Genomic DNA, 27,963 nt, shown 5'->3' with positions numbered 1-27,963 from the left:
ATATTATATGATAAAATATTAATGCGCATTTAAAACATATTCGGTGTTTTATGGGGAGAACGACATTTCGAATTTCTCAATTAAAAATATTTACCCTCAATCACTTTTCCCAGAATCACCTCACTTTTCATTTCTCATAATGTCGAAATCTTTCTAACACACACACGCACACGCACACGTTGAGATCTACGAAATTCGAGTAGAAATTAATATGAAAAGTTCACTCACATCAGTCCAGCGAAGATAGAGCCGTCAAGAGGAGGCTGTGGAGCCTGTTATTGGACCAGAGCGATCTCACCACGCCCCACCGTAGACTGCTCGCCCACTGAACACACATAACACGTGGAGGTGTTGTCAAAACATCCGTACGACCAAAACGCACACGAGATGGCGCTTCCGTGGCTTCTCCCGGCCACAAGTGGTGTGAAGATGCACACCACGACGCGAGGCGAGCGTTCCCAGCTCTGTGACAGGCTAGCTGTTAGCGGTCGACCAATCACAAAAGCAAATCAAAGCTTTGGCACTCCCCTACTGCCGCCGAGCACCGCCAGAGTCACACGGCGAGAGTGTCAGCTGCGACTCTGTTAGTGATAGCGCGTGCAATATCCCGGCCCCAGTGTTGTGGCTCGGGCCTCGGTGCCTGTTCGCCTCCCTGCGCTGTCCGGACGTCATCCATGCGATTCGACCCCTCGGAGCTCGGACAGGGGATGGCCTACCACCCGTTCCTGATTCCCCCGGCCCGTCAGACGGACTTTAGCATGAACTCCATCCTCACCCAACCGCACTACTTGTCCGCAGCGCTAACTTTCAACCCAGCTGCCGCCGCAGCCGCTGCTGCGGCCGCCCAAGGTTACCCACCAACTGCGGCGTTCTTTCCGAAGCTGCCGCCGACACTGCCAGGTCCCCCGCACATTACCGCCGAAGACGTGTTGGCTCACCAGGCCCATCTGAGGCCGCTGAGGACGTTGGAGCCAGAAGACGATGGCGTTCAAGACGATCCCAAGGTGACGCTGGAGTCCAAGGAACTCTGGGATAAGTTCCACTCTCTGGGGACGGAGATGGTCATCACCAAGTCAGGCAGGTAGGGAGTTTTTATTGGCAACTCAGATAAAAAAAAAAAAAAAGTCTTCGACTAAAATGCATCCTCCCTTCTCGAAGGAAGCGATAACACAAAACACTGTATCGATACACTTCGCGTCCGTGCGAATTCTGTGCTTTGGAAGATCCGCTCCGCTCACACAGCGAGTAGCATCAATCCACGCACTTCCCTACACCAGGAAGCGGCACACGGCAGAGTGACACAAAATCGCGATCAACCGAACTAAACGTACTACGTTAGGCCTAATGTTGATCGCTGGTTTGCGCGAAGTAGGCACGTCGATTTTCTCCGTGTCTAAACTTCAGAATGAATTAGAAAACAGAGTCAGCGCGCGTTCACCACATCGCTCTACATCTGTGCACCGATTGCAACGAACAAAACGCTACTATTTCGAAGTGCTTTGACGGTATCTTCTCGCCTGTAGTTTGCGTTTCCCCATACACACAGCCACACCCCACTTGGGAGAAATCGTTCGCAGTTAAAGTATCAAAACATCCAAGAAAGAAGAAAGCGAGTGGATGATCTTGAAATTTTTTTTTCAAATGTTCTCCGACTCTTATGGAGCCAGAAGGGCTAACACTGAAACTTTAAAATGCGTCCATACGAAACAGTAGGAAATATTTTACTAGGGTTTTTGTCCCGAGAAAATGGGCAGCAGCTAACTGGCACAGAAAAAATAAAATGAAATAATAAAATAAAAGTAGATTCGAACAGGACCGTACATACTCCACAGGCATCTGAAAACATGCACGAAATGGTAGAACAAGTTCAGACTTTCCCATAAATATTGTAGGAAAAATAGTGAGCCATTTCAGATTGAAAGGGGAGGATTTTTCAGGCACTCAACATGTTCATCATTAATGACGACACACTTTAATTATACATGGGATATGCTAGAGAAAATCTCACTGCGGATGGGTGAGATTTCCACTCTCATGCTATTGCTATAGAGACGAGGGATAAAAGTGCCGCATTGAGAGCTATTTTACAAGTAAACAACACTGCAAGCCGAATGAAAACTTCTAACACGATGACTTTTTTTTCAAATTTATTTTCCGAAATTTTACTTTTGAAATGATCAAATGATTGTCTCCTGTGTTTTTTGTTGTTCTGGTGTCTGTGGAAGTTACATTTTCTGCGCATGGGATAAACCAATGATTATTGAATACTTTTTTTTTTTTTTTTCAACACTGACGGATGACTATTGGGCATTCAAGTGCAGCAAATATTTGAAATAGTACGAATGCTTTTGTTTGCGTAAGCAATTCAGTTTCATTTAGGATCGCTGTGAAAAAAAAAAAAGATATTCAACAAGAAGATATTCGTTTCTGTTCAACACTGCTAAGCTCATAATTGAAAAAAAAAGTCATTTTTCAATTCAGTAATAAAATCGACTTAATTTGAAAAAGAAAAAAACAAAGAATGTTAACCAAAGAAACAGTTTCAGTAAAAAAAGAATAAAGTAAGAAACAAGAAAACTTAAAACGTTTTTAATAACATAGTTTTTTCCCAAAAATTTTAATGAAAATCTAAGCAGTTGCTACAAACTAAAAACGAGAAACTGGAGGCAGCGCTACCTTTATGGAGGGGAGTAGATGAACCCGTTAGCTGCTCATCTTGGTAAACTGGAAACAAGACGAGTAGAAACTCTTCTCATCAATTTTTGCAGTGATATTGTAAAATAAATTATAACCATCCACTAGTTCGTTGAGACAGGCAAGAAAATCCGTGGGATGACGTCACTCCAAACATAACTGAAGTTTATGAGCACCAGCAGATCCCAGAATCCTTCATTGCATTGTGATTGTTGTTTTAATAATATTTCAATTTCTCCTTTCCGATTCCGACTGCTGAACTCCTTGTAAACACCAGTGCTTTTAATGATGTGTTTCACTTCATAAATACTACAAATTTTTAGAATTCAGTCCATAGCTTTAGAATCAAAATTCTATAATTTTTGAATTGAAATATCTTACACTATACCATTCTTCTACGTTTTAGGTTGAATGTTCCATTATCATTTAGAAAACCAGGATAACGAAACAGGAAAATATAGAAGAGACAGTAAAAATTATGATGGAAACCAGATCTGGTGATGACAATCTGGGTGAGGGAGGCGACAGCAGCTGGAAACTACAAATCCATAGAGATTGAGCGACTAATATCGCACACGAGAAATCGGAGATGAGTGTTTGTATTCACAGCTGTTTCTATCAGAAGACTTTGCTTTTACTATCAGTGCATTGCAACAGTTTATGATTCTGTGGGTGGAATCCCCCTGTAGTCGGTGAGGTACACAGTTTCAAAGGCGTTTTCAAGATAGGCCACACAAGTCGAGGCTTAAATTTTGCAACATCGATGACTTCCTCCTTGGTAGATAATCACGAAGGACTATCTACCAAGGAGGAGTAACACCCCCCCCTCCCCACCGAAGGCCCAATTCATCAGCTACATCAGCAACTAATTACAGTCAGTTCTTCAACAAAAGCATTACTTCTCTCTGCAGTCCTACACAGTCCCCCTCAACAAAGACAGCTGCATTTTTTCCCTTGGGCAGCAAATCGCGGCATAAATAATAATAATATCCATGAGTAAAAACTGCTAAAGAAATGAATCAGTGGATGATGGAATGGTGCATGATGAACTCTCATTCTATCCGTGCTTCTCCATCCATTACTAATATGAACGAAATTATATTTCATTCCTTGTTCAATTAAGTGTTTGTTGTTTATGAGTTACAAACCGTTAAGTTCTGTATTTCATTATGGGGGGAGGGGGGAGATGAAACAACGAATTCAAAGAAAGAAAGTAAAGATTCTGCATCGGTAACTTCAGGTTTTCGTTCTTTATTTTTCTTTTTGTTATCAGCGACCAAACTAAGATATTTCATTGTTGAGTTTTGTTCCATGAAGTCGCACTCTTCGAATCATCAGCACTTCTGCATAGTTGATAACGAATCTCATGTTGGTACCACCAGATGGTAGTTCAGTTATTTTCTGTATGCCCATTGGAATGTTTATCGAGAAATATTTCTCAATAAGCAAGAGTTGAATTCTAATTTTATTTTTCTAGTTACTCGTGCTGAATCATCTGGAAAAAAAATTCTGTAGAAAGAAAAGAAGCTCCATGTAGGGTGTCTTCAAGGAAGGAAGTTGAGGTGTGTTTTCGTAGAATTACAGGATTCCGGGTTGGTTTCTAACAGCGCTCCTAAGTATCTCGCAACATGCCAGATAAGAACACTGGCTTTTGGGTACAAAGACTTGGGACTGAGCCTTCTCCAGAACACAAAGAGCGTTTATAATCTCATTGGCTGAAGACAAGTTAGCCGGTCTAATACGGAGGTGGATAGTTTTCTTTTTTTCTTGTTTTCCTCCTGTAAAAGACAAACGCAAAGAATGTAACAAAATTAGCATATGCAGCAGATTCTGAAGATGGCATTAATCGTTTTCTCATTTAAACTCTCTTCTGTTATAAGATTTAAAATAAAATAAAAAGTTTTTCAAGGAAATAATTTGCTTCACTGAAATGGTCCATTTAAGTTTAATATGTAAAAGAACGATGAGAACAAGGTTTAAAAAAAAACAAAAAACAAAACCGTTCTTGAAGATGTATACTCGCACATCTGTATGAGAATTGATTTGTTGGATTCCGAGTTTTCTTTCATTTGTTAATGAGATAAGAGGACGTGCATAGCTAAAGCCGTATTTCACACAAAAACTTTTATTAATACGCTTGTGTACAAATTCCAATCAAAACGTATGAGAGGACAATCAACCTCTAAAGGCTATCATTTTTAAACAAATATTTCATGATCGAAACATGAAATATTTGCACACAATCAATTCTGTTAATTTATCTTACATAAAAAAACAAACATTTTTTAAGTATAAAATATAATAAGAATGAAATCTTTTATAATATTTTATAAAATATTTGATTGGCTACTGGTTTTACTATACGATTGGCTACCAGAAGGGAGAAGGATAAAGATAGCGCGTGCGCTTATTTTATTTTTCAAACTTGGGCGCATTCGTTATAAAGGAGTTGAAACAATAATTCCAAATAATCTGTACACTGCCGAATAGACTCATTTTTGTTAGGTTACCGTATGAGTTTGTCGCTTAATATGTTTCAAAAAAAAAATTTTTTTTTGAAAAAATAAGAAAGTAAACAAGAAGAACAAGGGGCTCGCAAATTTGAGAAAAATTTAACAAAGGGCTCGCGCGAGCCCCTTATGGCTCATCACTGGTGACGACCAATTACAAAAATGAAATGGATGAGAAGCCTCAACAACAAAGCACTGGTGTTTAAAATTTTCTTTTTATTCTATTCAATAACACAGGAAAATACTTTTGTGGACTGTCTAAGGCGAAACCAGAATTTTACGAATTAATTTTTCCCGAAGAAAACAGATTTTATACTGCAATTCTCGAAAAAAAAAAAAAATGAAATGAAATGGATCAAGAATTGGAGACAATAAACACAGTCTAATGTAGCACGTTTTTAAAGTCAACGATACTCGAAAAATTAAATAGTTATTTTAAATGAAAGAAATTTTACGTTTCATAGTATAAACATGAGCAAAGTACATCACCAGTCTACTGATTGTAATGTTTATTTTATATTCTTAATATAAATTAACGCAACTGGCGTGTCTTCTGCATTTGTTAATTAAAATATTATAATCAAAAATGTAATTAATATTCAAAAGTATCTATCAACGTTATTTCCCTTACAATATTTTTCATAATTTTATCTTCAATCTTTCCAAAAAAACTTGGAAAATCGAGTTATTCCAATTAGTATCCACACACCATTCGATGATGCATGTTTTCTTGATCAAGTTGGTTGTGCAAAATTCCAGATGAGGTTTCGCTTGTTTGTTTCGCTCTTCGCAGCGCACGCCAATGAATATTTCAGCTGTTTTCGGGAATGTTATCAAATTCTTAACACGATGATTTCTTTTCATTAAGTTGTTTTCAGTTAAAGTGCTTCGCCTCGCAATGATTTCATGCAGTTTTGCTCTGCTTAAACATCAGCAAAATCGTCCCTCCGTAAAGAACCCTCCTTTTACGATGCTCACGGGCATTACTATTGGTAATCTGCGTTATTCTATCGCAACTTAGAAGAGTTTTGCTAATTACCCCAGCAAAAACTGTCAGGAAAGGCTATAAAATTGAAGAGTGCTCGGTGCAAGTCAAAACACCTCTCAATTCGCTAAGAGCCAACCGAACATACAAATACAGAAAAAAAAAGAAAGAAAGAAAGGCAACCCACAGCGGAAATATATGAATTATTAACGAAACCTTCTCGCTAAACGTAAACAAAGAATTGAATTAGCAAAATGGATGCTTAAAATGCACTCTACTTATCAAAGAGGAAGCTCGCTAAACACAAACGATAAAAGAAGTCCGATGAGCGACTAGGTGGCAAAGAAAATAAAAAAGAATGCTTCGAAGACATTCAACGCTGATTTTACGGTGCATGTCTCTCAATAATTGAATGCATTCCCACAAAGATAGAGATGATGCTAATGCAATAATGAATTTTTAAAATTATTTCAGTGTGCAGACGTAAAGACCTCAAAGTGGTTCGTTTTCCAAAAAAAAAAAAAAAAAAGGAAAGCTGATTTGGATAAGCTTGAATAAAAATCTTCAAGAGAAATGGAAAATATAAATCGCTCTTCTTTGAGACTCGGTAAAAAAAATTTAACTTGCAGTTTTAATATAAATGAACACTTTTTAGGCATTTTAGTTCCTATAAACTCATTTAGATTGTCATTTGGTTGAAATAAGAAGATAAATGTGTCTTTATTGCTGTACTCGGTTTCTTAAAATTAGCTCTGTGTGTGTGTGTGTGTGTGTGTGTGTGTGTGTGTGTGTGTGTGTGTGTGTGTGTGTGTGTGTGTGTGTGTGTGTGTGTGTGTGTGTGTGTGTGTGTGTGTGTGTGTGTGTGTGAAATCTAATCAAAAGCCTATCCAGACTGATGTTCTGTTTCTCTTGTAAGCTACAACAGTAATTATCTATTATGGTGGTATGCACCCAAGCACTCGGCTGTATACACAGATGGCATCCTATGATGCTGTTTTCTGAAACGTAGAACGTCTTTGTTCTTATCATGCAGCAGTGATAGCAGAAAAATGTGTTCTTTAAATTTCTGCCGGAAATTTGGCAACTAAAAGATGAATCAATTCGAACAGCATTCGACGATGATTCGACAAACACCGTGCAAAGAGTTTTAGAGGGGTTTGGACGATTAAAACAATATTGCACTTAACTGTTACATGCGACGGACTGTATAGCTGAAATGGGTAATGGCATTTCAATTTGTGCTTCATTTTTGACAAATCATTTGGGTATTCCAAGCTAGTACGAGACCCTATGTGCTAACTAGACGTGCAATAACGCGACTAACCCTATCTTCTAATTCATGCAAAAGAGCTAATGATGTTGATAATTACACAATGGAACAAAATACGACAAACAAGTTTTTAGTGTTATTAACAACAGAACCCTTAACTCCAAGTTGCTCGCGTCTACTTTTTGTTTTTGCTGTCGATCCTTCTTGGCTGCTTTGTGAACTAATTCTTTCTCATTATTACATTCAAATGAACGGTAGGCTAATTGGTTTTTGATCACTTGTGTAATCTCAGTACACGTTCTGTTAGGGGTCAGAAATCAACGAAGTTTTTCTGTCGTGTAATGACACAGAAGTCGATATTTGCGAAAGCTTTCTGTTTTTTTGTTTTTTTAAATGCGTCTTTCTGAAGTAATAGCATCTGATTTAGAGATTCTGCTGAGTAATTGTGTAGAAGATTTTATTTACATACACAATGACGGCAAATATGCTGGCGAAACGAACGCATTGCTTGAAAAACAGAAGTATCTGTGATTAGGCGGCCATCTTGCCTAAACTTCAACCGAAACCTGCCTTTAACATACTGTTTGAACCTTGTATACTAAAACAAATATGCTCCTCAGATGTTTAGAACACAAATGTCATTAGTATCTAGGGCTAAACGTGGATAATAAAATTTAAAAAATCATAAAGTCGAGTAAATTTATAAGACAAGTGGTCTTAAGTGTCAAAAACTGATGCTTGTCATTGAACAATGAAAGGAATTAACTTTCCGAACTCAGTAAGATGTTTTGTTTCACAGTCTACTTTCTATTCAGCCCTGGCAGACACTTCTACCCAACAGTTTCGCATCCCCTAGTAGTAAGATGCTGCTGTAGAGGCAGATGCGTTTTCAATCTGAATCTCAACATCATTACAACTGAAATATACAGTTTTTAAATTTCTCTTCTACGTTTAAAAAACTACGTGTCGCCTTCTAGTGGAGATTATCCTTTCTTTGCGGGTGATTACTCGCAAAGTTTATTCTGTAACCCTACTACTCAAAACCGAGTAGATGCTATCAATGATTCTTACAAATGGAGGCTTATTAGTGTGCATTCACATTTTTACAAGTTTTGTTCAGGCATTTAGTTCTTGATTCTGCACCGAATGATGTGATACTGTTTGAACATGCTTTTAAACAAACAGTTTTCGCTGCTGGATGCGATGATGCAAGTGTTCAATCCGGTTCTGATACCAATTCTCAACATTCTTGAAATAGTTTAATAAGAAAAACTACCAGCAGGTCGTAGTAGACCGTGGTGCATAAAAGGACGTTCAATACGCATGTAGCTTCCCTCTAGTTCACAAAATGGTGATGTCCCCCGCGAGATCAATAACTGTCCAGTCATTGCTGGGATGTACTCTGTCATGCATGAGATGAGATTTCAACTGTTATCAACTTGCTCTGCAATATCCACAAACAAATTATAACAGAAACAGGAAACTAAACAAGCGATAGCACTAAGAAAATGTGGTAATTACAGACTTCAATATAACTGTATCTCTGTAAGATATTAACCAAAGCAGAGAGAGATAAAACGGTAGCATAGGGAAGAATCGTTGCACTAAGCCTGTTCACTATGAAAGGAATGTTATAAGCTATGGCGACAAACTGTACTGTGTAATGTATTACAGAATGGCGTTTTGGTAATCTATGATATAATTCAAAGCTTCCCTGAGCAGTTATATAGTTGAACAGTTATGTAATACTAAAAGTGATAATAGTCAGATGGAAGAAATAATTTGCTGCTACTGAAACGACCCTTCCAGTTAAATGCGAAACCAAATCACAATATCTGCAGAATCGTTTGAAATTTTTTTTTTAATTTCAGTTTTATAGCCAAGCGTGAATTAAAAACGAATTTCTTCAGTGTGTTTAAGGCGAATGAGGGAAGCAAAATGTTGGTCATTTTCACTTGTATATAGTTAGTGTCCAACTGTGTCGGTGCGGTAACCTAGCAACGTATGCAGGTGGCGCTAGCGGAAGTCATAACATAGTAATTGTTGAACTATTTGCATCACAAGGAACAAAATTCGCTTATAGCCGAGTTCCTGTATGTATGTTGTAGGTCAGCAGTTTGCAGCCATGATTAATAGCTGGCCCAATGTGACAGGTAAATTGACATGGAGACGGTGTTACATGCACACCAATAATATCGGGACTCCATCCAACACACATCAACACTAGCGGAACATGCGCGACTAGAGCAACTAAATAAGGGAGGTGTAAAGTGTAGACCGAATACTGATTGGGATCATCTGTCCGTTTACTGAGATCATACTGTACTGTATTGTACAGTTTAAGATAAGTATTTGATAGAGGAAGTTTTTTTTTTCTTTTGAAACAAATTCAGCTTTACGAGATAACTCCAAAAATTGTTTCGTAGATAACTGTTACTCATATTGACCACCATATGATTTCTCCCGTTTAACTTCTCACGGAATCAACAGAGAACTGGGCGCCCAACGAACTATTTTTATAGATAGGTGTGACCTCAACTACAAGGGCAACTCGTCTTCTATCCAAACGAAAAGACCACACGCTATAAAGCATACAGGAAGGAGGTAGAAAACAAATGCATGTTTTCCAACCCAGTAAGAAAATTTCGAACAAATGTTAAGAGTTCGTCTTTTGTGAATTTTCAAATAGCTCGGATATTTTTTCCAGCTTCAACAAATCCAAAAATTGTTAATTTGCAAATGTTAAAATGAAAATTCAAATTTAATTAGGGAAATGTTCATATAATACTAAGTAGTATCCCCCCCCCCTCCGATGTCTTGTATATCAAATGAAAGCGTTCTGTTTATTACAAATAAACGGAATGCTGTAAATATCATATAGCTTATAATTTAAATTGTAAGCTATAAGATAATCCCAACATACGAGGAGGCGCATTTCCCCCATTTAGTTTTCCTCTGCGGTTCTTGATTAAAATAAGCACACCTAAAATGACTTAATGAATAAAAATAACTAATTTACACTTAATCTAACGTTCTTTACTATTTAGCAAGTGTCTCAGTAAACCACACTTCATTGTAATTAGTGATACTGGTACTAATTTGTACGCCACGTCAATCCTATTTTCGTTTACGGTTTAGTTATGCGAAAATCTAAGCGACAAAATGAAATCCTTTTCAATCTATTGATATCCTGAGTATGCAGTCGTTCCCCCAAACGAAACGTATCATTAGCGAGTAAACTACGTTCGTAATGTGCTGAACATATCGCCTTATAGTTCTGGAAAAAATATCTGATATTCTTATCACATATCTGTTTTTTGTTAATGCTTTTGAAATTTTAAAAATGAGGAGGATTTCGAATTCTGTGTGATGTGTTAGCTTAACTTGCCTTTGAACAGTTCATCTTTTTCATCAAGATGTTAGGAGTTTTATGAGCATCTAACATCATCTGTATTTCTAAATGATTGAATGTCTTAAGCAATAAAATTGTTTTGATAGCTTTATTGGGTCAGAAAAGACACTACTTTTATGGACTGATGACTTCTTCTTAGACATGAGTCACAAACCTTTTTTTTTTTGCTTTCGTAATTGCACCCACCAGGGATTGAAATTGTATAGTATATTAGTATTATGGGCGTGTTAACGTAATGTTTTGTAGATCAAACACAGCTTTTCCATGAAACTTCGGGGTTTTCAGCAACGCGGGATTACTCGTAGGGTGATTAAAATGATCTACCACCTGAAAATCTTTACTAAGACCAATATCACAATTCAGTTCGAATTCAATACTTTCGCTGGCAAAGCGATGGCTTTATTCAGTCTTTTACAAGCTGGATAGTCTTAAATGAAGAAATAATATCACTTACAACGAAATATTATAAACGTATTGAATTACTAAACCATATTCATGAAGATGGTGCAAGATCCGTCCCTTGTTTTTGAATGAATGGGCTCGTATTCCATATATATATAATAAGCTATCCAACACTGCATTACAATGTAAAAGATTTGAAAAGTGACGTCTGATATGGCAAGTAATCGTTTAAACGACAACAGAGGAACTGCATGTCAACAGGGAAATCGTCAACTTAATTTATTACGGTAGAAAGTTTATTACAAATATAAATTTGAATAATCTCGCTGAAGTCAGATTTAGATTAAGCAGCCCCCCCCCCCACCTTTTTTTATATGTTACATTTTAAGATCACAAGCGAGCAAAGTTGAAATTAATTTCGGTTTTGAAAGCAAAAGATGTGTCCTAGCAGCGGAAGGATATCCCCGCGTGTGTTGCTACTGGCAAATGCACGATCGTATTCTGTTCTGTTCATTCACGCCATCAAATTTCTACGCACATTCACAAGTGAACATCCCTCCATTCAGGATAACGGAGGAGTGGTCAATAACTGGGGCATGTGAGTGTTTTCTTTGCTAAAGGAGGCCAATAGCATTTATTAATTCATTAATAAGAGCAGTTAGCTACATTCGGCATAAGAAATTAATTCTTCCCGCTTGATTAGCGCTGACTGTTGTCAACTCAGCAGAAAATTGGCCGCGCTCTAGAAGCACACACAGAGGGGAGATGGGATGATTGAATAGCCGCTATTGAGTTATACTGCGAATGGTAGGGAAAGAAAACTGCAACGTACATGATGATCCCCTCCAACATCCCTGACTCAGTGAGGGGAGCGATCTATATGTGTGTGTGACTTTGTTAGAAAATCTTGTTAGCAGTATTTAGGCATTCGTTGACTGAAAACAAACACATTCCATGATTAAAACATTAATTGGTGGTCGATTAATTTTAACTCGTTATTCTAGGGAATCCACGGCCCCTTACACGAAAACTACCCACATGTAGAATCCTGAAGAGAAGATGTGGGTTTGTAGCGCCTTCTGAAGTGTCTTTGAAGTATCCATTTGAAGTGTCTTTGCATGCATACCACCTAAAATAGCGACTAAAGGACTTTGACCATGATCGATGACTTTGTGGTGCTGTGTGTGTGTGTGTATGTATGTATATGTGTATGTGTGTGTGTGTGTGCGCGCGCACCTACTTTATACATAATGCAGTGTGTGTATAGCTTTGGGCCTTGGAATAGCGATTAGGGACTAAACTGGAGTGAGTGAGTAATGGACTAGAGAAGATGCTATGTGAATGCACATTGGAATCAGTGCGATGAGCGAATCATCCATCAACAACTGTGTAGTTAAACGAAATCCTCGTGTGAATTGATGGGCCAAATATTGATTTCCATAATATGATTGCGTTGCTCATAAAACCCTTTAGTTAAGTTGATCTGGAAAAAGGAAAAAAAGAAAAAGGTGGGAGGCGATTTTATTTCTCCAGTAAACGATAATATATCTGAAAAGAAGCCAAAGTCAGCATCTGGCGAATAGCAATCTCACCTCAGTAAAGCTCCTGAAGGCCAATTCCAATTGTCGTTGCATATTTTGACTGAACATAATATCCCAACAGACAAGCAAACTCTATAAGTTCTTGTGAGAGATTTTTTGAGAGGTAATAAAATAGATCTGGCGACGTTCACACTGAACTAAATGTAACTGGTCAGCCTTTGGCTCTTAAGATATATCTCGCGAAAAATCTATTCCAATTAAATGCCTCCTGTTACAGTTTAAATTTTCTTCAGTTCGATTAAATCTTTAGTACGGTGGGAAAATAACCAAAACGTCCGATTTTTAACGCTGAATTAGTTGTCCGAGTGATTAGTGTGTCCCCTCTTCAACTATCAAACTGTGGTTCGAATCCTTTCAAGAGTAGGGATGTTCGCGAATGGCTTTAGGTGGCAGTCGAAATCTGTCTCACCTCTGAAAGTTATACTTTAATTTAACCAACTATCGACCGATGAAATCGTAAATAATTAAGAAATGGGTCTAAAACACTTCAACTTGAAATTAAATCACGTTTTATTTATTTATTTTTTTTTTTATATATTACTTCTTTTTTTATATATTTTTATATATTTTAAATATTACTTCTAGTCACGATAATGCATAAACCAATTAGTTACCCTGGTGGGCTAATGATGTTCATTAATTTATATTTCTTGTATTTTTATTTATTTTTCACGTAAGCGGGAAATTTCACTGTGGAGAGAGCGAAAACATTGAACTTTCCCAAACCATTTCCGTTCTCCAGTAAGCGAGCAATTGGTCTCGCTCATTTCAATTCATTTAATTGTTCCGATTTTAATTATTTTAGCACCGAGTAAGCAATGTGTGCTGTTTGAAAGTTCAGATCGTTCTAAAAATGATTAGTAAGTTTCAAAGTGGAATTATCTTCGTCTCGAGTTGCCTTGGTATTACTTAAAAGACAATCGTGGAAGAATCTGTAATTTTCCCTTTTTTTATTCATCCATACGATTAAGGTTTCTAGCTCTTAATGGCTATTTCGAGCTACTGGTTCTCTTGTTCTCTTCAGAGACCAGTTAGAGAGTTGCCAGACCAGTTGAACGTTTAAATAACCAAAAAAGCGAATAAACGGATAAGTTGTCGATCGTGACTTTTTGTAATGAAACATGAAAGCGACTAAATTCTAAGGTTATAAACTCACTCCATAAGCTCACTGACGATCACATTTCAAGCAAAAATTGTTTGCTATCTAAAACAAGCGGATCTTTGTTATTTTATTCTTTATTTTCTTTATTAGATACGTCCTTTATATTCAAATATATTTGGGATTGTACTACACGATGTGTAACATCATCTACTACGTCACCTTATTCAGTTCCTTACAAGATGGTGAGATGTTTAGCACAGAGGTGCACCAAAGTTTCTTCGTCGCTTGAAATAATTTACGTGTCTCCATTTCTCTCATTGCCTCGGCAATGGTGTTCGCTGACATCCCCACTGACCGCAAAAAGCGAACCGTTAGAAGTATTTCAAGTGAGCTTTCAACTGCTCAAGTGCTCCAAGAACGGCAAGTTATGTTGCGCGTGACAGACGTTTGCTGACTTTGATATTTGAAGGAGAAATTCTACAACATTTCAAAGAAGGCGTAAAACTAATTCACTAGTCTAAAGACTGCTTCAGAAAAATATAAGGTGGATTCTTATTCCTCAGCATTGACACCATATTGTGAACTAATCCACTCTTCTACTACTTTTGGCTCCTCAGACTTCACCACTTTTTTTTACGAGGTCACGGAGCATTCGGGATCAACAGAGCGTAGAATTTTCTTGATGCAGTTCGTAAAATAAAGTAGCCATTTATTTCATAAGAAACAATTAAGGAATTAGAAATGCTTTTCTTAAGGGGTTGTAGTGGAATGAATGGGACATCGCATGACTTTCGGAAGGATGTCTCCATGCTATAAATGCTATAGAGGGAACTAATCGAGTTGCAAGGGGTCTGGATTATTGATTGTTCGGGTAATCAAGTCTTGAAACATTAATTAAGTGACAAGAATATATTAGAGCATTTTTCAAAGAAAGTGTGAAAAAAATGAAGTGCTGTCTTGTTTTTGAAGAACAAAAATCAGCGGAGAAAAATACAATCCAATACAAACAGCAGACTGCAGAAGAGAGATCTTACTTGTATTCAACGACGGCTGATTGACTACAAGTAAGATACAAACGATACGCAAGAGCGTGATATATAGCAAATCGACGTATAATTAATATAAAGTCATAAATATAAATTTATCTTTTTGCTGTTTTGTACGTTTTCATCTTACAGTGGTATTTTGAGGAGGGGGGGGTTTGGATGATTTTTCTACCAAACAAATCAGTGTTACGGAGTGCAATAGCCTTATAAGGACTTATCACATCAAGATTTATATTTTTATTTTACACCATTTTATTTTATTTATTTATTTTCGTTTGGCAAAAGAGAAATGATCACGCTTGAATTTGATAAAACTCAATGAAACATTTGGAGAATGATGATCTAGCTTTGCTGGATCGAAGTCAAGTAAAACTAAAGATTTCGTTTTATGGAGGTAAAGGAATCTTTACCTCAGACTACTGTAAACAAGCAGTTGGTCGGTATGAATTGTAGCCAAAGAAACCAAGGCCAATATCTGTTAATCTCCCGTGTTCTTCGGAACGATGTGCTGGTTTTGAGGGATGAAAAATCCGATTTTCCGGGAGAAAATATCCTGACAGCTCCATAAGAGGCGGATTAAACTCAGTTTTGTTTAATAAGCTGTTATAAATGATTTTCACGTCCTACAGGGAATTGGAATCTGCTGAAATACGCAATGTTTTGTGTGGTATAGAAGTGTTTCACTGAATGGCCGCTAGGATTTTCTTGTATTGTGTTCCGACATGGCGTCAATACCAATACAAAATTTTGCAGTTAAATTTTTTGTGATAAATAAATAAATTTCAGTATCCATTTCAACGCATTTTTATCATGAAAATTCAAATTCCTGACAATCAAATTAGATCAATTAAAAGGTTTAATTATTATAATTAATTCTTCTAAGTTATGAAACGAAACCATATTTTCGAGTTCATCTAAATAAAAATGAGAAAGAACAGAAAAGTTATTAAAGGATGCTATCATTGCTGCTATCCTTAAAAGACGAACAAGTGGAGAGAGAGAGAGAGAGAGAGAGAATCTCTGGCGATTATGAATGGAATGAAAACATAAACCGTTTTGTAAAGCAAGCCAAGTATTCTGTTACATAGTAAAACAATGTGCCTGTTTAATAAACAATAATAATAATAATAATAATAATAATAATAATAATAATAATGTGCAGGCTTGTCGTCCATTGTGTAGATTTAAAAATGCTGTGTTATACAAAAATTTATCCCATTTCAATTCAGACATTGATGTTTGAATCGAATGATTGGCACCCAAACAATAAAAGAAAATTAATTTTTCATTTTAAAGGGAAATTGATTTTTTTTTTCATCTGAGTTTTCATATGTTGTATATAGTAAGCTAAAAGAATTATCTTCTTGTGACAGTTCTAGTTTTATCTCCCAGAAATAGCGAAAGCCATGTAACATACCATATGCATTCCAACGACGAAAACGACTCAATGATGTTTTTGTAGCTGGACTATTCTTTGACAGCAATTAATGTACAGAGACATTTATATTCGTTTCTCTTTATTTACAGGAATCTAAATTAAGTTTTAATATCCTTTTCAAGGGTTGAGTGTTGTTGAGTTGCGCAGCTGTCATAAGGACATACCGTCGCAATTTATCATCCTCTTCGTAGAAGGACCTCATCCTGCTCGAAAGCCACATCAGGAGAATGAAAAAGACGAACTTGGCATGCATATGATGGCCCTCTAAAAGAAAGAATTTTCCACCGTATTTTGTGCAGATATTCCTCACCGTATTGCCTCCAGCTTAGCACGTCCTTTCTCAACACTAAGAAAACTGTGCAGCGTGGTTTGAATTCTGCAGCAGCTTGAAATAAATAAAGGATGAAAAACAGGATTCCGAAATATATTCTAGCAGGCCACATCAAATTTGCTGCAAGAAACCGCGATTTTTTTTTATCCGAGCAGGAAAATACCCCCCCTTCCAATACCCCCCTTTATTTTTGATTCTGTTTTTAGAATTTCTCTCGTGTTAAGGTAGTAATCAAATTCAGCACATTGCTTCTTGCGTAACTTGACCTACTATAAAGTGACGCATCCAAGTGCGACTGGTTAGGTGAGTAGCTACCCCGGATTTTACATATCAATCACCCGCCGTGACAGAGGGGAATAAATTCCCAGTTCACGACCCTTTCAAAGGCATCATGAAACAGTCGAAATTAAAAATGAACAAAAACCAGGATATTTCTTCGGCAAGCGGCGAGCACCTCCTTCCATATTTCAGTTGATGCCAACGCTATTAGTACGTCATCGCTGCGACGCGCCCCGACACGCCCACTTGAAATAGGTGAAAGAAAATGGCGGTCACTATTTCAAAGCCGATATCCTGTCAGATATTGTTTATATAACTTTTGAAGCAATTGGGAGTGCGGATACGATACCCAGAAATAAAGGCGCCCCAAAGATATGAGTTTAGACGTATGAATTGGACACGAAAAAAGACACATATTTAAATTTCTCAAAAAAAAAAAAAAAAGTCCTGTTTTTTCCAATAGAAACGAGCATTCTCTTTCCACTCATAGAAAAAGCATTCTTCTCTACTCAAAGCATGATCTTCATTATCTTTCTGTATCGTCTCTATGTATAGATAAGTTTTAAGATTTCCCCTAAGTGACACTTGGTCATGAAGAGAAATTTAGTACGCATATCCTAAATTTAGCTAAACTGGGAATTGTCATTATTATTTTAAGGGGGGGATCTTGTTTCCCCCGTTCACAGATCAAAATGAAATTCTTATGCTTGCCAGTGGTTCTTCTCTATGTTTTCAACTTGATTTCGTTCAACGCAGCAGAAGAGCTGTTCTACCAACTATCGGAAATGCAAGCTAATTCTTTCACTCCTAACCGGCACTGGAAACGTTAACACAGAACATACAATTAGCATGTTTTGATTGCTAAAAATATACGTTAACTAACATTTCTGGGTGTTAGTTAACGTCAATTCAGGAGGAGCCAATAAAGCGGAATACTTGTCAGCCGCCATTTCTGTATCCCATAAGCAATCGGGCGGAAAGAGTTGGGGAAAAAACGCGCGCCTTGTCTCAAGATTCTTTTCAGATCTTATATTCTTTGCCTACACACGATGTCTGCCAGAGGAAGAGGGTCGTTGCTATGGCTACCACTAAAGAGCGCCTTTAACGAGGTGGACATGTTCGCTGTGGGCTGGCACAACAGATGTTCGCTCTTCCAGACACCCAAACGCTGCAGCAAAACTAACCCACATTTTCAAAGCTATCAACAAAGCCAGGGGGCATGAAAGATGCAGCAACAGGTCTTGCGAATAATCTCTCCAAAAAGTTTAATTGAACGCACAAGCAGAATTTCCAGATAATTCGATGGTAAGCAAGTCGAAGAAATGGAACGCCATTAAAGCCTAGCAAAGGAAGTTAATGAAATCTTCAGCAGTGGGAAGCCCGAGGCACAACCGTTTATAAAAGGAGACATCGTAATAAACGGCATCTCATCCCCTCTTAGCCATGTAATCGCATGAAAGTCTCTCTCAACAACATACATCATGTTTCGATAGATGCCTGGAGGCTATTCACACGTACACAACAGCAAAATATCTGTGGCTGCTAGAATACAAATTTCAGTTAAGTATGTCGGCTATTTAGAAAATGAATTCGTATGCACGGCTTGCTGTATTGGCACACGTAATGCTAAGAAGCATATGAAAATACTGGGCTGCATATACACTATGCGGTTACTGTTTCACGGACGTAATATATAGATATTGCCGCTTGGTTATTAGCCGCTAGTACTTTATGAGGGCTATTAGCAAGTAAAAACTCAAAAAAAAAAGAAAAAGCGAAGGATTTAGGCTGCTATCGCTGTGTGTTAAAAAAACCACTAGTTATATAACCTGTGTATTTTACTCTTTGTCTGCATGCGCATTTAGCTGGGGAATGTCGGCTTAAAGTAATCGGTTATATCAAATGATGCTCTCCAGGATATCTTGTGGTGTTCATGAGGAGCTTTGTCGTACCTTAGAGGAAATGTACATTCGTTAAATATTTTCAGTATAGTGTGTGTGTGTGTGTGTGTGCATGTGTGTGAGAGAGAGAACAAATAATGCTTTTGAAATCGAGAGAATGCATTTATAATTTCCTTTCAAGTATATTATTAAAGAAGCCCATGCTATGATTCATCCTTCTCATCTTATTATTGCTTTACATTTCTTAAATCAGATAGAAACCCTCTGCGTTATCATTACTATATAACCTCATCTTTATAATCTAATGCACATTTATTTTGTTTTTCTTAATAGTGCTAATTTGATTTTTTTTATTAATGCCATGATGTTGCTAGGATTATTTTCATGTGATTGGTTTCGATAATTATTGGTTTCTGATTGTGCATACACCTTTTCAGTACATTTGTTTACACTTCGTCTTAAAGTCTTTAAATATACTGAAAAAAAATCTTTTATTATTTTGTAATAGTTAACATTTTATCTGTGTTGTGCATCGTCATCAATCATCATCTAATCAGATGCGCCCTCCAGGGATGTAAAGAATACTTTGACAGATGAGCCCAAATGCGATTCCACAATCGTCCTGCACTGTTCTCTTCTGTTGGATATCTAATTTGAGACTGCACTTCATTTTATTATCCGGATGGATTTAGCAGATTTTTTTTAAGACCACCTTCTCCAAATCAATCTCGGACTTATCATATCTTGATCTTAGTTATTGTCTCGATCATTGCGTTGGGTTATTGTTGCGAATATCTGTTGTTCTGTCTTCCATTCTGCATAAATGACGATATCCCAAATGTGTAAGCAGAAAGCAATACCAACGTTACGTCTACCATTTTAAATGCAATTTTATCATTTTACTTCACTGATGTCATAATTTTAAGAAGTTCCATATTGGTAGTCTCCAATCGTTCCTCTGTATGAGCTTTATGTCCATGAGACATCAAGCTCATAAACATAATGTTAAAATCGATTTGCATATACGAATTCTCTTTCATTGCATGCCAATAAACTCAAAAGTTTCTTACTACAGCGGCCCTGATGATCACTTTTCAGGCTTAATTAAGATATAAAATGTTTGCTTAAATAGCTAAAATGTCTTACCCTGTTCTTTCATTAGAAATTAGAAGTGATTCTGTCTTCATTCCCAGTTTCACTTTGCATCGAAACAAATATTCTTGCAAACAGACAAACCGGCTCAAGCACAAGTAAAGACGAGATTGCATTCACCTTATGGCCTTAGTTGCACGAAAACAAGAAATATAAAAGAAATAAAAACAAATCAATTTTAATATTTATTGCCGATGTTAATTCCAAAATGAAAGTACAATTTGGCTCCTGAACCTTGAAAACTTTTAGCGTATTTCTTTAGGAAAATGGCGCCCTACGTTAATTTCCTTTGGTAAAAATGATTCCCGAAATTTAGAAATGCGACCAGAAATGGTTGTACTATTTTTAATTTTATGATTTGCGTTTGCTCTTGGCACATTACCGAATGTCTTTTCAAGATCTGCATAACTTAGAAGTGTATTTTCGATAATCAGGCATCGTTTATTCCAAGCAGCTGATGCAGCATATTCTTATAAAGCCATTAGCAACAAAACAGAAACTTCTAAACCTGAAATGATGCCGCGCGTTACAAGCTTAATACAGGGCAAATTCGGGTGTAGATTTCCACCATTATGACCAATATGTTAGGGTTTCCTTGGTCACTGCACCACAAAGGAAAGAGGGAGGGAAACAGATGAATCCACGAAACCCAATAGGGCAACACTAGCGTGCTGTTCCTTCCCTTTCTATAAGCCCTCCTCTCACGGCAAAACATAAATGTTTTACGATAGAAGCCACAGCCGAGCACGCTGAAGGTAAATATATAACAATCGGGTTGTCTGGTAGTCGTTAGAACCGCACGCGTAGCAACCCGCAGTGTATGCTCGCTTTGGTCGGTCGGTCGATCGAAGGGAGCAAGCACTGAGCGAGGCTTTTGTTTCCTTGCAGTTGCGAGGCGGTAAAGGACTCCGATGGCGGCCCGATAATGGAGTATCGGGTCGGCGGACGAGTGATATTTGAGTAAGTAGCAGAGCTGTTATCGATAAACAATACGCAGCACTTGATCAGGGTGTTCTCTACCTGTAACACGCTTTCCGCAACCATCCCTTTGCTGTACAAGACGATGGGAATCCGGCATTTGCTTTATCTGCTACTTGTAAATGAGACAATTTCGGCAATTTATGGCAGCAGTTTTTGCGGGCGCGGAATAAATTTCGCATCAAATCTCGAGGAGAGATTTTTGAAAACGCGTCTTTTGCTCGGAGAGGTCAAACACACAAGACAGAGAGGAAGAGAATAACGCAGGAATTTGAAAGTACGTTTTTTTTTTTTTTTTTCGTAGTAGAAAATGCGGACAAAAATGAGTGTTCATCACAGCATCAACACGACGACGGATCATCGACAGAGCACTCTTTTCACGCGCCCACAAATTCGACGGTCCTCTCTATTCCAAATGCCACACTCGCAATCGATGATTTGATCAAAAAAGGTTAGATTTGACGGGTGGGATTTCTCTTCTCTTCTCTTCTTTTTCTCTTCTCAGGTGAAGAGTCCTCGCTGAGAGAAGTAAAAAAACATACGACAATCTTCACCGGCAAGAGTGTCCCAGAATGACTACAAATGTAGCAGACATATTAACTTACAAGTTTTGTACCTCAACGTCCTCCTCTTGTTATCAATTTCAGCGAGGTGGACCTGCGGACTGCACGCTCGTGATGCTTCTCGTAGCTGTTGCAAACAATTTCCCTCTAAACCAAGAGGATGGACTTGACGAACGATTCGATTTTAGAAATAGTTAAACTAGAAAAACTCCAATAATCAAATGAGAAAAATGTCTTAATAAACATATGATCGCTTTCGCAATCATCTTCCATATCAATGCACCACTTCTGTTGCTTTCCATGACTTTTAAAAAGCAAGGACAATTGATTTCTATAATTTTGTAAGAGAATAAACTGAGATGAGAGCAAGTCAGGTGAATATGGCGGGTATTTCAAGTAGCGTTTTCTCTTGTAAGAAAAATGTTAGTCAGTGAGGTTTTATTTTATTTTATTTATTTATTTTTTTCTTTTTTGTTGTTGTTGTTTTAATCCGTTGAATACGTGCCAACCATATCACGTCTCAATATGATATGGTTAGAACTCATTGACAACATTTGGATGCTGATTCTCTGCTCTGTCTCAAATTTTACTTATTTGCACGATGAACTTTATCGGTAAAAGCAACACACGCACATTCCAAGTACTTCACGCTAACAAACTAGCTTTACTGTTTGAAGTTCAAGCTTCTATGCGCATATTTTAACTTCCGTAAATATGAATTCAGTAGAATAGCAGCACTAGACTGATGACGAGATATTGCAGAATATGTTCCTACTAACTTTATGACAATAAAGTTTGTAGATCAGTCTGGTTAGTTTATTCCGTGAGCTCTTATGATTCCTGAATGATATGTTTTTTAATGCAAACCAAATTGATGTAAAAGATGGTCCGTTAACATGAAAGCTTACCGATTCAGTTTAATATAAGCATGTTTGAACAATAACAACACATTTTAGTTTTTAAACAAAATCAAAACCTAGTGTTAAAGTGAGTGAACCTTAAGAAAAGTATTATCTTTATATGCATGTTAATACGTTCATAATTGTGTTTTAATAACAATCCTCCTTCACCCCATCAACGAACGAACATTAGATGTAAAAATAGAGTCCCTGCTGTGGCATAGATTTCAAACCACCAAAAATCTATGCCAAATTAATGCTGTATGGTTTGCGGGGGGACGGGCAACCATTAGAAAATAGGAAACCTTGCGCTAGAGACAAAGCATTTTCATGCATCTTCACGCCACCAATAAGCAAGATACTTGCCTAAGATCGGGCATTGGCGATGAAAAATTATTGACCACCTACCGTAGCTCATAAAGCATTAAACTGTGCTACCTCTTGATTGCTGATATTTCCTTCTGTTGAAATAAACTCGTGCGTAATTCTGAACACCCTCTATTTGAAAAGTAATACTCACTAGAAATTATTTTTTCAAATGAAGAGAAAGTCAAAATGATTTTGGACTTCTCCGCGAGCTTCAAAATATGGTGACAGAAGAAAAGGTTCTAAAATAAACAAACGCCGGATATGTTTGGCAATTATGCGTGTCGTTTGCATTCAAATCACATATTTAGGTGAGAATATAAAGAGGAGTAGTTCGAAAGAGACGGGAGGGATGTGTTGCCTCGAGAAAACAACAGAATAGGAACGTCGTTCATATTTATCTGCATCAATGAAATGCATCGCATGTGACCAAAAGAGTTTTCATCGGTAGCTAAAGTTGAGGCTTTGAGATATCTTTGAAACTAACTGTAGAAAAAAAATATGATTCCATATTTTATTTTTAAATAACGAGAGTAGACAACATGGTTCATGAAAAAGAAACAGAGGAGTAATAATTATAATTAGCGTTCATTATTATTATTATTATTATTATTATTATTATTATTATCAATGTTATTTATTAGTATATGCTGAGATTTCAGAAAAAAACAAACCCCCACCACCCCCCAAAAAAGAAAAAACTGTGTGTGTGTGTGTGTGTGTGTGTGTGTGTGTGTGTGTGTGTGTGTGTGTGTGGATAATACAAAAATAATTTTGGAAGGATGCATCCTCGAAGTTCGCGTTTGCTCGTGTCCTCTTTGGAAGGGACCCACAAATACTTCAAATGAAAATACAAAACGTCGAAGAATCTTAAAAACGAATCTCTCGAAAATTATCTGAGAATCTTTTCTTCACTGAACTGCTTTTGCGCTGAATTAACTTTCGAAGAATTTTTTTTCTTCTTCATTAATTGCTTTTTCGATGAACTGTTCAAGAAAAAAAATCGGTTTTTTTTTCGATTAATTCTGGATTATTCGGTGAATTATTGTCCGTAGAAAAAAACAGTTTGATGAACTTTTTCCGATGGATGAATTTTCATGAACCAGGTCGTGTCATCTTCTCAAGTGTTTTCATTGCATTGCACAGAAGTTCACAGAAATCACGTTCAGATCCCTAGTGTAACGATTATATAACTTAATGAAGTAAAACCAGCTTGCGAGAAATTAAAAAAAGTTTTTTTTTTCCTGATACTCTAAAAATTCTAATTATCAGTTGTTAATCTGAGCCTGTTTTGATATCATAGCTAGGCAACTGGACAACCGATTAGGAACCATCGGCTTAAACCTCTTCCGATTTCCAAATGTCAGTCCAAATAAATAAAAGTTCAGCGAAGAATTTTGGATATATTTTAATGAGTTCTTGGCACAGAATCTTTTAGCCGCATTGCTGCACGTGTGTTACTGTTTATTTAATTTCATTCGTCTCGTCTCCATTCCTCATTACACGATCGAATTGATGATTGTTCAATTCTTTTGTTGTCGTGTTTTTGTCCCATCGATCTATCACTGATGCATTCACGCAGCACGAATAGGCTTTGTTATTCATTCTTCTCGCAACAAATAGTAATAACGTTTGAAATACAGACTGATAGTGATGGCCAATAGGTTTAATTAAAGGAGGAATGATTTCGATTTATAAAATCGTATTGCATCGGTGTGTAATCTCTACCACGAGAGGTTGTTCAACCTGCATCGCCATGCATTAGCGAAACAGGGTGTAAAAATACTCATAAAGGGAGGCTGTTTCAAAGAACAGACAGAATGGAAAGAAGATTTGTTCTATGAGTTTGGAGTTGAACTGCGTAGTTCGCTGCATATGTGTTTATGTGATTCGGTGAATAATCGGAAATCATCGGTGACAGTTGTACGCGAACGGAGACGTACCTATAAAAATTCATTTTGCAGAAACTGAACGCTTGTTTGTAAGAGAGCGAGTGAGTGAGTGAGTGAATAGTTCTTTTCTCTACCGAGATACGAGTTGTTAGTTTATGAGCATCAACCCAACATATGATGCAAACTGTTGTTTAGCAAGGACTGATGCATAAGAAAATTATTAGAAACTATCTAAGGCTTATCTAAAAATGTATTCACACCAAAGAATCCTTCGTCTACCCTTGATACTAATCAGGCGTCGTTGGGCGAAGGGCTCGAAAATCTGGAAACTCTGCTCTAGAGACGACTAAAGGTTACACTTTTCCACCAAGGCTCCAATTACCAATATGGGAGTGTCGTAGTCAGCGAAATTCATCTCCTACTTAGGACAAACATCCATGTCACTGTGAGATTCGTACTCACGACCTGACTGCAAAGAAGTAACGCCGACATGCCCACCAGTCAAACTTTTATGTGACTGCTGTTTTATACCAAAATAAAACTAATTAGTGTTTGGAATGTGAAGAATATATATATATGTATATATATATTAACAAAAGTGAATTAATATTACACATAACTGTTAACGGCTCCTTTATTACAAAGATTCTTCGAGTATAAACTCGATTCGAACTCTGGTTTTCGGCTTTTCTCTTTTTCCAAAGGAGAAAAGGGCCTTAACTGAATCAGCGTCGCAAAGATTCTTCTTATACATAAACAAGACTTCCGTTATTGTTTTTGTTTGAACAATCGAACTTATTTCATGCTCAATCGGTTTTCTGGGTTTTTTGCTTATTTAGACAAACCGTGATCTAAACTAAACTGTGCCTGTGATAATCAGTTGAAGATATGGCAGGCAGTTCCTGAAGGAGCTTTTCAGTGCTTTAAGGTTTGAGGCAATTACTAATCACCGAACAGCTCATTTAGATAAAGCAAAAGATATTTATGTTCTCTTGTTCAGCGTCATATTTACCATTGTCTTTTTTGAAATGCCAGCGTGATGAGGTTTATATATATATATATATATATATAAAATCCAACTGGTGGGCTGTCACAATATTTCTATATTGTTCTGACATAGGCAGTGGAATTTTTTCAATGATACTGTTTGGGTTCTGTTGAAAAATGAAATGCTGGGTTATTGTCTGTGCCGCAATCGTCAGTGAGGCCCATACTGACTGGATTAAAAAAGTCGAAGAGTCTTTTACAGTAAAAAAAAATAAATAAAAAAAGAAAGTATGAGTACTCTGAGACCGACAATTTTAACACTAGCATGCTGTCTGATCCTAACATCTATCTTTCAAGATTCTATCTTGAAATCGCTTGAATATATCTGACCACACTCTACTGATTTCTCTTCGCTAAGTTACAAGAACCTTTTCAGATCCGGCAACCAGTATAGCATCGCTCTTCCACAGCAAGCAAGAGTGATTTGTGGTCATCCCAAGACACGTTGCACAAAATATGCGGCAAGTTCTTCATATGATTCGTTGAAAGACAATTTACTGAAAAAGCGATTCATCGAAAAATACCAGTCACTAACTTAAATTAAGGGGATATTAAATCCCACATAGTTTTAAAACCGAATAAGAAACTCAAAGATTGGAATCAGAGAGTTTCTTGCCGAATATAGTAAACTATAAAGTATCGGTGACACTAGCGTTAGCCAATGCAAGTGATCCTAGTACGTAGTACAATAGCGGGCAACTCGTTGCAAAGGTGGGGGGAAGTTCAGATCGCTATTCTTAGGTATTTTCCATAATGTAAGTGTTTTCCATAATGTAAGTTAGCCAATGCAAGTGATCCTAGTACTACGTACTAGGATCACTTGCATTGGCTAAGTGATCCTAGTGTCGTCGATACTTTATAGTTTACTATATTCGGCAAGAAACTCTCTGATTCCAATCTTTGAGTTTCTTATTCGGTTTTAAAACTATGTGGGATTTGATATCCCCTTAATTTAAGTAATGTTTTCATTGCCGAAATGAAGCTTATTAGCTCTTTATACTTAAGTAACTTAATGGTTGCACCTGTTTGGAAAACTCGTTCGCAGGGTATATAAGTTCTTTTCGCTATACACTTTGGTATTAAGATAAAAAGTCCTTTTTAGGATTTCCAGAGTAACAAATGGCAATGCTGTAGTCAATGAAGCTTTAACTGAGGCTCAGCTATTGCCGTTACCCAGTCATGACTGGAGCTTTTTAGCTCAATGACACCCCATCCACACAGATTTTCTTCATTCAGATGACGGGATAAAGAGTCAAGGACTCAGTCCATCGCCCAGTTCTTATAAGAACTTTGGTATTAGGTCTAGCTACTCACTGATGAAGCCTCAAAAAAGGCTGAAACCGGTCTGGGTAGTGACCTCCCTCCATAATGTAATAACAGCATACATTTCCTAGGAAATGTGTTTTTACATTATGGAAAATACCTAAGAATAGCGATCTGAACTTCCCCCCACCTTTGCAACGAGTCGTCCGGTATTGTACTACGTATTAGGATCACTTGCATTGGCTAACGCTAGTGTCGCCGATACTTTATAGTTTACTATAATCGGCAAGAAACTCTCTGATTCCAATCTTTGAGTTTCTTATTCGGTTTTAAAACTATGTGGGATTTAATATCCCCTTAATTTAAGTAATGTTTTCATTGCCGAAATGAAGCTTATTAGCTCTTTATACTTAAGTAACCAGTCACTAAATTTTCGATTTAAAATCAGTGGAAAATAGGTACAATAGTTCACTACCAATAATTCAGTTAAAAAAATTCTCAAACCAGTAAATCGCATCAATTTGGTATAAACAAAAATTCAGGAACAAGAAAAATATCAAGGTTGCCACAATCGAAATAAACACAAAAGCGTATCTCCTGTCCCTTTATGTTTTCAGCCTGCCTGTGTAATTGAACAGTTGTAATTCATTCGGCGATGACTTCCTTCAATATGTTTCAAATTCATACATTTTTCGGTGCTATGAAAACTGAGATACAGTTTTTAACATTGTGATGAATAAAATGCACATTATTATGCTTTATACCAATTTAAAATTCAATTCCGAATGATGTTGTTGAAGATCTACAATTAAAACGTTATTTTACGGAAATA

General features: G+C 37.1%; 1 protein-coding gene across 1 annotated transcript in view; it reads left to right on the top strand.

Annotated features, from left to right (window-relative positions):
* Nucleotides 1–674: 674 nt before the first annotated feature.
* LOC150107825 (uncharacterized) overlaps nt 675–27,963 on the top strand; it is a 73,994-nt gene continuing 46,705 nt past the window's right edge. Inside the window, exon 1 of the mRNA XM_090392194.1 lies at nt 675–1,081. Coding sequence (XP_090248320.1) covers nt 675–1,081 — 407 coding nt within the window. The remainder of the gene's footprint in view (nt 1,082–27,963) is intronic.

This window comes from Typopeltis vanoorti, chromosome 4 (genome assembly GCF_054136105.1).
Source record: "Typopeltis vanoorti isolate ZY-2024b chromosome 4, IOZ_Tvanoo_1.0, whole genome shotgun sequence".
NCBI lineage: Eukaryota > Metazoa > Arthropoda > Arachnida > Uropygi > Thelyphonidae > Typopeltis > Typopeltis vanoorti.
This window is presented reverse-complemented; position numbering and strand designations above follow the sequence as displayed.